The sequence below is a fragment of the Pollachius pollachius genome (genome assembly GCF_949987615.1).
Source record: "Pollachius pollachius genome assembly, chromosome: 2".
Classification (NCBI taxonomy): domain Eukaryota; kingdom Metazoa; phylum Chordata; class Actinopteri; order Gadiformes; family Gadidae; genus Pollachius; species Pollachius pollachius.
In genome coordinates, this window is record NC_136935.1 from 25,400,526 (window position 1) to 25,414,836 (window position 14,311).

The following is a 14,311-nucleotide window of genomic DNA, read 5'->3' on the forward strand; positions in this document are numbered from 1 at the left end:
CGTCAAAGAACCGACTTGTTATGCGCCACAGCACCAACAGCAAACACTGGTGCTCGCACGGTCGTGCCTCATTGGCGGGCCAAATTCTCTGGCAAGGCAGAGAAACAGGAGGAGCTTAGATCCTTTATGACGACATATGGGACCACATTCCAAATCAGCGCGCTTGAGCCTCGTTTTTTCAAAGGCGAGCAGAACATCTAGTGCTCGTTTTACACCGAACCCAAGTTTTAGCCACTGGGGGACCATAGGCAGGCTAATAGAACTCATATTTATGTTAGACAACCTCATAAAGTGAGATTTTCACGCCATGGGACCTTTAAACGAGTTGCTTCTAAAGGAGCTTATACCATTGTCTGGGGAACACTCGATTCTGATTGGCTGCAGGGTGTCCATTAATCCCATATGGACACCTTCTAAGTAGTTCCAGTCAAATTTTCTGTTCACTGTTCACAATGAATGCGCTAGCTGGCATATCAGCCTGTCTCTAAAATGAGTAACCATAGCAACGGTAAACTTAGATGGTAAAGATATCAGCCTACATCATCCCCGTAACTCTGAGTCGGACCTTGAACTTATTAGAAATTCCACTGTCTCCTGTTATGCCCGTCGGCCTGGTCAGAAAAGTCTGGTACGACCGCCAACTATGTTTGGTTCGGCGTGGCAGGGATGGCAACCGGGAGCATGGCATTTTTCATCCTCCTGAGAGATGAGGATGGGGTTGAATATGTCAGCCTGGCGCGCAATCCACAAACTAAGAATCACAAAGACCTCACAAATGACCCTGAAAAGGAAAACCTAAGAGGGTTTATGTTTGCCAGGCCCTGCTGGATCTGCTGTGTCTGGTGGCAAGTTTCAAGAAATATATTTCCAAATGTTCAGATGCCAAATCTTTCTACCTCCACCCGAAGTGTGCCCTGGCCTCCGATGTGTGGTACAGCCGGGAAGCGATGGGGATCCACTGCCTCGGGAACATGATCAAAAACATCAGCAAAGAGGTGATTAGGCTACACTTATGGCTAATAAAGAAATTCCTTTATTAGCCATAAGTGTAGCCTAATCACCTCTTACAGTCTAATAATTGTGTATTATAGCTACTAAATAGCTACTAATTAAATATCCTTATCGTTCTACCTTTCAGGTGGGTTTTTCGCAGATTTACATGTGTCTGAAAGCAGCTAGTGTTTGAGAATTTGATTACATTGTAAAATGAGTCAATTTATGTGTTACAGCGGTAATTGTTTAATGGAAACTGTAGTATACTATGCATGCAAATCAATTATTCAATAGCTTTAACTGCTATTCAGGGATCGAAGTGGATTGACCTTTAAAACATGCATGGCAACTACTATTGTTTAGTTGAAAATAATAATAACAAATTGCTGTGTAACATTGTGTTCATTTACATAAGCACCATAGTAAAATAAACTAAGTGTAACAACAGCTAAGGCAGCAATCTACTCAATTATAGTGAAATAAAGCACAGGCTTGTGTGGGGGAGGGGGGGGTGTGAGGGCAAGATTGCAGATTGTACAGTGGCTGCCTGACGTTAGAGTTAAAGATGTTCAAGGAGGAGAGCAATATTAAGTTTGAGTAACAAAGTGTAGTCTTGTGGTGGACATTATTCACCATACTCTGTTATTGACATGTTGTCGTTCTGTGCAATAGGGACGCTGTCTCTTTAAGATCGTGCGACTTGTATGTTTATATGCCGGTCAGCGCGATGTTTTGAAACTGTTTATATGATCAAATTAACCACCTGCTGTTGCATTGTTAACGTGAGAAATTGTCTCTTCACTTCCTTTATCGCAATTTCTACAGTCTGCAGACAGAACGCCTTACCTGGGAGAGTGTCGACGGCGGGGCAAGACATTGCGGGATGCTCGAGGAGGTGTGTAATATTTAGAACTAGTGTACTCTATAGGCATAACGTCTCAGCTGAGAGAGAGCGTAGACGGCGGGGTTGTTATCTCCATCTTGTCGTTGTCGTGTAATGTCTGCGTCCGCGTGCAAGTGTGTGCAGTGTGTCTGCGCGTGCTTGCGTGTGTGTGCGTGCGTGTGTGCATGTGTGTGCGGTGTGTGTGCGTGCGTGCAGTGGTTGCGTGCTGTGTGTGTGTGTTTGTGTGAGTGAGCTGCGGGCTGTGTGGCACATGTGCACTGACCAAGTATGCCGGAGTAACTTGTCCAACAGGCCTGCTATTATAGTAGTGAGATATGTATACAATATATATTCTGCAAGAATAAATAAATAAAAAAGGTAATTTCTTTGGTTGAGTTGTGTTCCTCAAGACCATCGCAATCGTTTCCAACAACTTCCAAAGCCAACTCTCCAGAGCGGTGGTCCGCTCTTCAACAGCGGTCCGCTCTTCAACAGCGGTCCGCTCTTCAACAGCGGTCCGCTCTACTTTTTTTTTTTTTTTTTTATCTCTGTAGAACATTTGAAGATCTTTATTGAAATTTCTCTTTGGTGAGTAGAGGACTGAATACATTTATGAGGGCCATTGATTTGAAGTTAATTCAACACTGATCAGATTGATCCCTGTCATGGTTGGCCAGCACATTTGTCTTTTGTTGATTAACTGTAAAATGTTCAAACCTAACCAGGCATTTTTGGGCCCCCCAGACACTTCCTGTCATCGTGGAGCAGAAAGCAAAGAGCAAGGGATGGTTTACCCACTAATGGGACCTTGGGCTGGGTTTAGACCACGTGGGCTTGGTGTAGACCACGTGGGCTGGGTGTAGACCGTACAGGCTGGGTTTAGACCACGTGGGCTGGGTGCAGACCACTTGGGCTGGGTGTAGACCACTTGGGCTGGGTGTAGACCACTGGGCTGAGTGAAGACCACGTGGGCTTGGTGTAGACCACTTGGGCTGGGTGTAGACCACTCGGGCTGGGTCTAGACCACTTGGGCTAGGTGTAGACCACTGGGCCTGGTGTAGACCACTGGGCCTGGTGTAGAACACCGGGCTGACTGTAGACCACATGGGCTGGGTATGGACCACGTGGGCTGGTTATAGACCACGTGGGCTAGGTTTAGACTCTAATGCGAAAATTAGATTTCCACATTCTGTTCCTATAAATGCCATATGCTGATTGTGCCTTTTCGCTGACACCCTTTGGGTGGTCAAGGGTCAAAGGGTCGAACTGAGAAGTCACAACTATCAGACCCCATATTGTAATTGTCAATGATCAAATCAAATAATGTTTACTTAAAAGACAGAGTTTCCTGTATTCTCATCAAGGAGAAGAATTCATAAGGGGATCTCTGCTCCCTCGTGACCGGTATACCCCAGGCACAAAGGTTAACGTTAGATAACACTAGGAACAGGTAGAGCGGCTAGACAATGCAAGGAAGAGGAGACAGAGCTTACATGATGAAGGGGTAACAACAGGATGGATTTTTCCATCACACATCATGTGTGGAACAGAGCTGATTTCAGCACTTCTGAGACCTGTGCCACTGTATAAGAAGTCCTTATATTGTCAATGCATCAGACTTCAGCTTGCGGCTCTCTGGAGAGACGCAGGATGATTTCCCATGCAGGGGACTTCTCCTTGCGGAGCTCTTGGAGAGACGCATTGTTTGTATGTTATTGTACCGTTATTGCCCAAATATGTGACCATAATTGTTATATGTTCGGATGACTCTTTATTCTACCCAGTTTGGTCAGTTTATGATTGACTTGGTTCCGGAATTCCCCCAACAAGACCACTGGGCTGGGTTTAGACCACATGGGCTGGGTTAAGACAGTTGCGAGTCACGTTAGCCCCCCGTCCAATAGAGGTCCATTTGACATCCCCTCCAGCCAGACTCCTTGTCCTCACCGCCCCTTCTTCTCATCAGTGATTGTGAGTCGTCCCTCTGATGAATTCATTGCCCTTCATACTTTGATGAGTGGTTAGACATGGTAGTCTGAGAATATAACAACTCACTGGACGTCCCATTAAATATCCCATATCAGGCTTTTTTAGGGTTAATAATTGCATTTGGGGTACCAATAGAAAAGGGTTACCTGCCTGTATGTTAAAAATAACCCTTATTATTCTCACACAGTCCATTTCTGCAAAACCAATTTCAGAACCTTTCAAAAACGTTCTGTTTTGTATCATGCCGCTTTAAAGGGTTAGTTCAGAATTTTGGACATAGGGCCTGATTCCCAAGTTAGCCTTGGTGTTTTTTATCATTGGAGACAGTTTTCAACACATTTCATTCAGTCCTTCTAGTTGCAGAGTTTGCTCGTGCTAGGCTAGCGCACGGCAACGGGCAATACTAGCCTGCTAATAAAACAGTCTTACCCACTCCACAGTACACCCGAGGCAAATCAACTATAACGCCAGACGGTCGATGTAAATGACATAGAATAATGTTGATAGAATAATGTTAGAAATAAAAGCAACCTTGCATTGCAATGCATTTTGAGGGACTTCCTGTGTCTCAGCAGCAGTGTTATATTCCTGGTAGTAGGCTACGGCAGCGGCGGACTGATACCTAGGTTAAATTCCACTGCTGCTGAGAAGGTAGTCCCTCAAAATGCGATGATTCATGCGATGCAAGGTTAGTTTTATTTCTAACATTATTCTATCAACACAGACATTGACATCTATAGTCTGGCGTTATAATTGATTTACCTCGGGTGTACTGTGGAGTGGGTAAGCCTAGCACAAGCGAACTATGCAACTAGAAGGACTGAATGAAATGTGATGAAAACTGTCTCCAATGATAAAGAACACCAAGGCTAACTTGGGAATCAGGCCCTATGTCCAAAATTCCGAACTACCCCTTTAAGGACCCCCTCCTGAATAACCAAGTCTGCTTATTGGTAAGCATGCCCACTCTGTTGCGATTGGTTGAACGCTTTGCGCGTGTGTCGGCAAATTCACACCCAGAGAAGTTGTAAACATTGCGGGTAGCCGGGAGGCGTGACTTCTGCACTTCAGCACTGCACAGTCTGACGTCAAACGAGCTGTTTCACACACATTGTGCTGTTCTGATGTTTATTTGGAGAAAGGGAGACCTCTAGTGGTCAAATTGTAACGCAATGTTTTTGTAACAGCAGTCTTGCCGTAGTTCGACGACGCATGGTGAAGCAACAGTCACGTATTTTTCTCTTTTATATTGGTTGGCCAGAAAAGACGTTTGCCTGTAAGTACATGTCATACAGTTATCTTGACATTGAATACTAGTAATGAAAACCCTTGTTAATGGAATTAAGTTCGTTCAGAATGTATATTTTGATCCTTTATGCTAATCGCGAGCATCTTAATGTAATTTCCCATAGACGTTAGCCCTAAGCTAACGCATGTGTTATTTGTTTGTTATGAAACGTTTTAAACAGACAATACATGAATATTGTTCTTGAACAACGTCTGTATGAGATACTGAAAGATGTATTTTGTATCTGTCCAGTTTTACAGTGCTTCCTGAGTAAAGTTTGGAAAAGAAACAAGCTGCTTCATTCTTTATGAGGGAAAACTGTTAGCTTTCTGCCGAGCTGATGTACCAGGCTAGACAGCGCCACACACACAAAGAAGCGAGCAGAATAGTAAAAAGGCAGCTCTACCAACGTCCAGCGTTCGTCCGATCTGCAGGTAAAATACCATCTAAAACAATCACCATGTCACTAAGAAGAAAAGAAGAGGATTGTGATGAACTAGAAACAAGATCACTCATATCCAACTGCTCCAGAACCAGCAGACAATCTGTAACTAATTCTATGACAGTGTAAGCACGGGCTAAAGCAGAAGCCGCACGTGCTGAGCTCGCATATGCTCGACAAGAGGCAGAGCTACTAAAACAGCAAGCCATTCTAAACGCCAGTCTGCATGAACTGAAATTAGCAAAGGCAGCGGCGGCTGCAAACGCTGAAGCTGTAATCCTAGAAGCAGCCGCTGAAGAATATGATTATGAGCTGTCAAGCCCAATTAAAATGAGAGCAAATGAAAACACAGAACCTCTAACCCAAGTCGAAATGCAGACTCCTGTTACAAATCCAGGTCACCAGTCCTATCAGGGTGAAAAAGCAGCCTCCATGGTAAATACAGTCACAGTCTCACCATCAGATGCAAAGCCACAGAAAACTTCGCATTAACCAGAGCGCCAGCCTACCATGGACAGCGGTGAAGCAAACAAATGTGAAAACCAGGGCCATGCACATCTGAGTGAAAGCAGTGACCATGAATTTATTGAGCTGCCTCAACCCCACACACTCACAGGAGAAGTCACCTGGATCCCAAATCAGGCACCCAGCACTGCACAGAAAACATCATACAGCTACAGAGAGCTCTCCTACAACCTGAAACCAACCAGTGATGATTTCAAACCTTCCCAGCCTTACCACACACAGTCATTCCCTATGTTCAACACAAGCTCATCCAGCGCTGTGGCTGCAACAGACCTAGGGAGGTACCTGATGTGACGTGAGCTGGTGAGTTCGGGCCTGCTGAAGTTTGAGGACAAGCCGGAGAACTACTGGGCCTGGAAGGCATCTTTCATCAGCTCTACCGACAACCTAAAACTCTCTCCCAGAGAGGAGCTTGATCTGCTGTGCAAATGGCTGGGGCCTTCGTCGTCTGTGCAAACTAAAAGAATCAGAGCGGTGCACATTCATAATCCACCTTCAGGCCTCAGGATGTTATGGCAAAGACTGGAAGATGTTTATGGCTCACCAGAGGTGATTGAAAATGCTCTTCTAGGAAAAGTTTAAGATTTTCCTAAAATCTCAGTCAAAGAAAACCACAAGCTTAGAGAACTGGGAGATATTCTCATGGAACTTGAAGCAGCCAGGGCAGATGGATACTTACCTGGTCTCGCATACCTCAACACCTCCCGTGGAGTAAACCCAATAGTCCAGAAACTCCTGTCCAACCTGCAAGAGAGGTGGATAACTGTAGGATCACGTTACAAGGATCAGCACAGAGTGCCATATCCTCCTTTTGCAGTCTTTGTCAACTTTTTCTGTGAACAAGCAAAAACACGCAACGATCCTAGCTTTGCTAACATAACAGAAGCATGGCGTGCAACAAAGACAGAAAAGAGTGCTTTCCAGTCGTCCAGTCATCACACAAGAACATCAGTTGCTGTGAGAAGGACTGAAATCTCAACAAGTGGCGACGATAACAGCACAGCAGTCAGGAAACATGATGACCCAGACAAACAGTGTCCACTACATAACAAGCCTCATCCATTGAGAAAATGTCGTAGCTTCAGAAACAAAACTCTGGAAGAAAGAAAAGCGTATCTGAAGGACAAACACATCTGTTTGTAATGTTGTGCGTCATCCGCTCATGTTGCTAAGGACTGTGGGAAGCCTGTGCTGTGCCAGGAGTGCAACAGTGACAGACACCCAGCAGCGCTACATCCAGGTCCCACTCCATGGAAAACCGAGGCCCATGTGAGTACCGTGGATCACAGCGGGGAGCGGCAGACGCTGGAAGCCATTCCGTCTGTGACGTCGAAATGCACGGAAATCTGTGGAAGTGTGAACACGTCAAAATCGTGCTCCAAAATCTGTCTTGCATTAGTGTATCCTGCAGGTCAAAGACACCTAGACACAGAATTCTTTGAACACTTTGGAATTCAAGGCACAGGAACAAAATACACTTTGAAGATGTGCTCAGGAGTGGTGGATACGGCCGGACGGAGAGCCAGCAACTTCATGGTGGAGTCATTAGACGGCAACATCCACATTCCCTTGTCTACGCTGATTGAGTGTGACATGCTGCCAGACGACAGGTCTGAAATACCGCCACCAGATGCAGCCAGACATCATCCTCACCTCAAACACTTGGCAGACAAAATCCCAGTCCTGGACCCAGAAGCGCCCATCCTCCTTCTCCTCGGAAGAGACCTAATTCAGGTGCACAAAGTGCGAGAACAATGTAACGGGCCACACAAAGCACCGTTTGCCCAACGACTCGACCTGGGATGGGTGATAATCTGAGATGTGTGTCTGGGAAGAGCACACAAACCCACCACTGTCAGCATCTTCAGAACCAGTGTGCTGATAAGCGGGCGCCACTCCCTCCTCAGCCCATGCAACAGCAGCTTAACAGTCAGAGAGAAGACTGGACAGCGCTGTGCCACCCCACACCTCTCCATGTGTGTCTCCTGCAACCAATGAAATATACAGCCTGGGCAGAAACGTGTTTCAAAGAACACAGCGCGACGACCAAGTTGGCCTGTCCATCGAAGATGAGTTGTTTCTTGACCTCATGGATAAGGAAGTCTACTTGAACAACGCAAACTGCTGGGTAGCACCGCTGCCATTCAGGCCAAATAGGCCGCGTCTGCCCAACAACAGACAGCATGCTGTCAACCGTCTCGCCTCCCTCCGTCGCATGCTGGAGAAGAAAAGTGCCATGAAAGAACACTTCTTCAACTTCATGCAAGCCATGTTTGACGCAGACCAAGCAGAGCTTGCTCCAGAGCTGAGGCCTCAACAAGAGTGCTGGTACCTACCAATATTCGGTGTTTATCACCCACAGTAAAAGGACCAGATACGGGTAGTGTTTGATTCCAGTGCGAAGCACGAAGGCACCTCCCTCAATGACGTCCTTCTCAGTGGGCCTGACATGAACAACATCTTACTGGGGGTTCTGATGCGCATCCGCAGAGAGCCTGTAGCAGTAACAGCCAATGTGCAGCAGATGTTCTACTGCTTCATCGTCCAGAAAGAGCATCGAGATTTTCTGAGATTTTTGTGGTTTGAAGATAACAACCCAAACAAACACATCACTGAGTACCACATGAAGGTACATGTTTTCGGCAACTCTCCTTCCCCTGCGGTAGCCATCTACAGCCTGAGAAAAGCATCCCTGCATGGAGAAAAGGAACACGGCAGCGAAGCCAGACAGTTTGTCATGAGAAACTTCTATGTTGATGATGGGCTTTACTCATTCCCCACTGACGAAAAGGCCATTGCCATCATGTAAAGTACAAAAGAAATGTTAGCAGAGTCAAGCATTAAGCTACACAAAATAGCCTCTAACAGCCGCACTGTGATCGATGCCTTTCCCTCTGAGGAGCGGGCCAAAAACTTGGTGGATCTGGAGCTAACTGCTGACCCCTTGCCACTGCAGCGCAGCTTGGGACTCACTTGGAACTTGCAGTCAGACACATTCACTTTCCGCGTATCCAGAGAGAAGAAGCCATTTACTAGAAGGGGAATCCTGTCTACTGCAAATGGGCTTTATGACCCCCTGGGCTACGTGGCACCTGTCACAATTCAAGGAAAGGCCTTAGTCAGGGAGCTGCCGAAAAAGCTGAATGGGATGCTCCCCTGCCAGCGCTGAAAGAGGAACAGTGGAAAATGTGGACCGACTCACTCCGTGAGCTTGAGCAGCTTCAGATTGAAAGACCCTATGTTTCTTTGTGCTCCACCAAACACAGGGAGCTCTGTGTCTTCTCTGATTCTTCCACTATGGCCATATCAGCAGTGGCCTATCTCAAAGCAACAGATGAAAATGGACACACTCACATTGGATTCGTCATGGGCAAGTCAAAGCTGGCACCTCATCCTCCACACACTGTATCACGGCTCGAACTTTGTGGTGCTGTCTTGGCTGTTGAAATGGCGGAGTTAATCAAAGAAGAACTCGACGCAGACATCCACAAGGTCACATTCTACACAGACAGCCAAATCGTATTGGGCTACATCAACAACGATAGCAGACGATTTTATATATATGTAACCAACAGAGTCACTCGCATCAGGAAGTCCACAAGCCCTGAACAGTGGCACTTTGTCAGCACTGAACACAACCCTGCAGACCATGGAACTCGTTCAGTGCCAGCAGCCATGTTGAAAGACACCAACTGGCTCAAAGGTCCAGCTTTCTTAGCCAAAGACACCCCACAACCAGAGGCATTTGAGCTAATTGACCCTGAAGCGGACATAGACATACGTCCACAGGTCCAAGCCTACATAACCAAGGCCTTTAAAGGTCAGCTGGGGTCAAACCGATTTGAACGCTTCTCCAGCTGGAAGTCACTCAGTTGAGCCGTTACCAAGCTCAATCACAAGGCCAGGTTCCTACACAAAGGACTCAATCAACAATATGAATGAGATGACACAAGCAAAGTTAATAATCATCAGAAATGCTCAACATGATGCGTTTTCTGAGGAGATCAAATGCCTTTCCAGAGGTGAAGTTGTCCCAAAGTCCAGTCTTCTGAGGAAACTGAATCCAATTGTGGACGCAGACGGCCTGCTAAGAGTTGGAGGACGGATTCCTTTGGCCGACGTACCCTGGGAGGAGAAACACCCAATCATCGTCCCCAAAAAGCACCACCTAGCAAGCTTATTGGTGAGGCATTACCATGAAAAGATTGCTCATCAGGGAAGACATCTGACAGAGGGCGCTGTTTGCTCTGCTGGACTGTGGCTGATTGGAGGCAAGAGACTGGTGTCAAGCATCATTCACAAGTGTGTAACCTGTAACAAGCTGAAAGGAAAAATGGAAGAACAAAAAATGTCAAACCTACCTGCTGAACGGCTTGACCCAGGCCCCCCGTTCACAAATGTAGGTGTTGATGTGTTCGGTCCATGGACCATAAGCACAAGGCGCACGCGAGGTGGCATAGCAGGAAATAAACGCTGGGCTGTCATCTTTACTTGCATGGTCACAAGAGCAGTACATATCGAAGTGCTAGAGTCTCTGTCCTCCTCAAGCTTCGTTAATGCTCTAAGGAGATTCACAGCTGTCCGTGGCCCTGTCCGCCTGTTCCGTTCTGACAGAGGAACAAACTTCATAGGCACATGCAAGGAACTTCAGATCAAATCTGATGACCATGAACTGACTACTTACCTTGAAAACCAAAGCAGCTCCTGGACCTTTAACCCTCCACACTCTTCCCATATGGGTGGAGTGTGGGAACGGATGATAGGCATAGCCCGCAGAATACTGGATGCACTGCTTTTAAAGACAAACACTGCCCATCTGTCTCATGAAGTTTTAGTCACACTCATGTCTGAAGTCATGGCCATTATGAACGGCAGACCCCTTGTTCCAGTGTCATCTGATCCAGACATGCCCACAGTCCTTACACCTGCCATGCTGCTAACACAGAAAGTCGACCCAGTGCTGCCCCCCACTGGAGAGTACGACCGTAAAGAGTTATACATCAAGCAGTGGAAGCAGGTACAGGCGTTGGCCGACGCATTCTGGAAACGCTGGCGTCAAGAGTACTTGGTGTCACTCCAGCCAAGGAGAAAGTGGCACGTAGACAAGCCAAACCTGAGTGAAGGAGATGTTGTGCTGCTCAAGGATGCACAGGTCAAGCGGAATGAATGGCCTGTCGGAGTGGTGTTGAATGCCATTCCCAGCAAAGACTCTAAAGTTCGCAAAGTAGATGTGAGGGTGATCAGACAGGGCACTCAACGGGTGTATTCTAGACCAGTCTCTGAAGTTGTTCTACTTGTAAAAGGGGAATAGTGTTATAACGCATTATAACAAGCGGGGAGTGTGCTGTTCTGATGTTTATTTGAAGAAAGGGAGACCTCTAGTGGTCAACTTGTAACGTAATGTTTTTGTAACAGCAGCCTTGCCGTAGTTTGACGATGCATGGTGAAGCAGCAGTCATGTATTTTTCTCTTTTATTCTGGTTGGCCAGAAAACACCTTTGCCTGTAAGTACATGTCATACAGGTATCTTGACATTGAATACTAGTAATGAAAACCCTTGTTAATGGAATTAAGTTTGTTCAGAATGTATATTTTGATCCTTTATGCTAATCGCGAGCATCTTAATGTAATTTCCCATAGACGTTAGCCCTAAGCTAACGCATGTGTTATTTGTTTGTTATGAAACGTTTTAAACAGACAATATATGAATATTGTTCTTGAACAACGTCTGTATGAGATACTGAAAGATGTATTTTGTATCTGTCCAGTTTTACAGTGCTTCCTGAGTAAAGTTTGGAAAAGAAACAAGCTGCTTCATTCTTTATGAGGGAAAACTGTTAGCTATCTGCCTAGCTGATGTACCAGGCTATACCGTGCCACACACACAAAGAAGCGGGGGCAGAATGCACATATTGAGGGACGTTCTAAATATTTTCCCTGGCTCAGACTTTTTTCTTTTTTCTATCTTGATAGAAAAACATGTGTACATCATATAACAATCTAAATCAAAGGAAAAATTCGAAAAAGCATGATATCACCACTTTAAGAGCAAAATAAACAAACATACAGTTACTATCTGCTCTACTGCAGTAACCCGTACCACCATCTACTGTACTGTAATACACTCAAACCTACTCTACTGTCATATACTAAACCAGGGGGTCCAAATTCTTCCCAGTGGAGGGCCAAAATGTAATCGTGGGGAGGCTCGTGGGCCAAAATTTAAATTTTTCAGTATATTTAGTCAAATATGCGGAAGGCGGCTGAACAGGATAGGAGCTCAACAGCGCCACCCTACCATCAATGTATCACAATGTTATTCTTGGGTCAAGAATGGAAGTGCACCAATAAATAATATTCAATGAGAGCGAGCGCAGATTCCGAGTGCTGATGGCGGAAAACAGTCATTTATGCAGTGGGTAAGGCGTGGGCCAAATAAAATCGGCCCCAAATTGGTTCTGCTACCATCTACTGTAATACACTCAACCCTACTGTACCACAATCTACTGTAATACACTCAACCCTACTGTACTACCATCTACTGTAATACACTCAACCCTATTGTAATGTACCAACACCTACTGTACTTTAATACAATCAACCCTATTGAACCAACCCTATTGGGTTGAGTGTATTACTGTACTGTAATACACTCAACCCTACTGTACTTCCATCTACTGTAATACACTGCTGTACTACCATCTACTGTATACCCTCAACCCTACTGTACTGCGCCACCATCTACTGTACCACAATCTACTGTACTGTCATACACTCAACCCTACTGTACTACCATCTACTGTAATACACTTAGCCCACTGTAATACCATCAGTGTTGGGAACATTACTTTAAAAAAAGTAACAAGTTATAGTTACTCACTACTTGTTCCAAAAAGTAACTGAGTTAGTAACTGAATCACTCTATAATAAAAGTAACTAGTTACAACTATTTGCGTTACTGTAAAAAATAAAGTTGCTATATGTTTAAGAATTTTAATTTTTCCGAGCAGTTTTCACTTGGCTTTAATGTGTTAAATGGTTGAACTGCCCATTCAAGGCCCTGATATACTTCCAACTGAATTTTAATTTGCTTGGTTGCAAAGGCTGTGGAACATCTGCCGAATACTACAGAAAATGCCAACTTTTCATCGGATTGCTCCGGCATCGCCATTTCTGCTGCCTCATCGAATCTGTTTGGTGTGTGCGTTTGCGTGTTTGTGTGGCGCGCGTGTCCTGGCTTGTGTGTGAAAACACTGGTTCCGATTGGCTACCATGAAACATGACTCTGCCTTAGCCAATTATAATCGCTTATCTCGTTGTTAACCCACACGGTCTCCTCACTAGCAGTTTGTGTTTTTGGAGCTAGGGGTGCGTTCGGATTACGCAGTTTATTCAATCAATTCATAGTAACGCACCGCATTTAACGTACAGTAACGGCATTGTAACGACGGAAACAGTAATTAGTTAAATTTCCCCGTAACAGAAAAAAAAACAGCGTTACCTAATGCCGTTCTTTTAACCAGCGTTATTACAAACACTGACTACCATCTACTGTGATATACTGAACCCTACTGAAGTGTACCACCATCTACTGTAATACACTCAACGCTACTGTTCTACCATCTACTGTAATACACTCAACCCTAGTGTACTGTTCCATCATCTACTGTACTGTAATACACTAAACCCTACTGTACCACAATCTACTGTAATACACTCAACCCTACTGTATTGACCCACAGCCTACTAGCCCCCCCCCCCCCCCCCCCCCCCCCCCCCCCAATCCTCCCTACCGGCGATGAAGCAGACCCTCCAGAGGCCTGAGTGCAGGGCCATGCGTGTCTCTGTGCTTTGGTTGAGGGGCAGCACCACGCCCTCCTCCAGGTACAGCCAGTAGTCTGTGCTGACGGCCAAGCCTAGCATGCCCAGGCCGCACACCGCAAACACGCTGCTCAGCAGGGTCAGTGCCTTGCGGCCGCACATGCCCATGGTGGAGCCCCCGGTCCACAGGGGCCCTGAAAACCGCCTCACTAGTCCAAAACACAGGATCTGTGGGGAACACAGAGACAGGATGGATCGCCCAATGGAAAACATGGTCAATCCGCCTCTCTGGATGGCTGTTGGTTTACCTTTGGGCTACATCCAAACTGAGGAGAAGCCTTCGTGTTCTTTACCTAAAAGAGAAGCATGA

The 14,311-nt window shown here is 45.8% G+C and overlaps 1 protein-coding gene across 1 annotated transcript in view; it reads right to left on the reverse strand.

Moving 5' to 3' along the window:
- Positions 1–14,109, reverse strand: part of LOC307070383 (voltage-dependent calcium channel gamma-5 subunit-like) — a gene marked incomplete at both ends in the record, with an annotated part of 40,405 nt that extends 26,296 nt beyond the window's left edge. The window contains one exon of the mRNA XM_079728830.1: positions 13,914–14,109. Coding sequence (XP_079584956.1) covers positions 13,914–14,109 — 196 coding nt within the window. The remainder of the gene's footprint in view (positions 1–13,913) is intronic.
- Between the last annotated feature and the right edge of the window lie 202 nt (positions 14,110–14,311).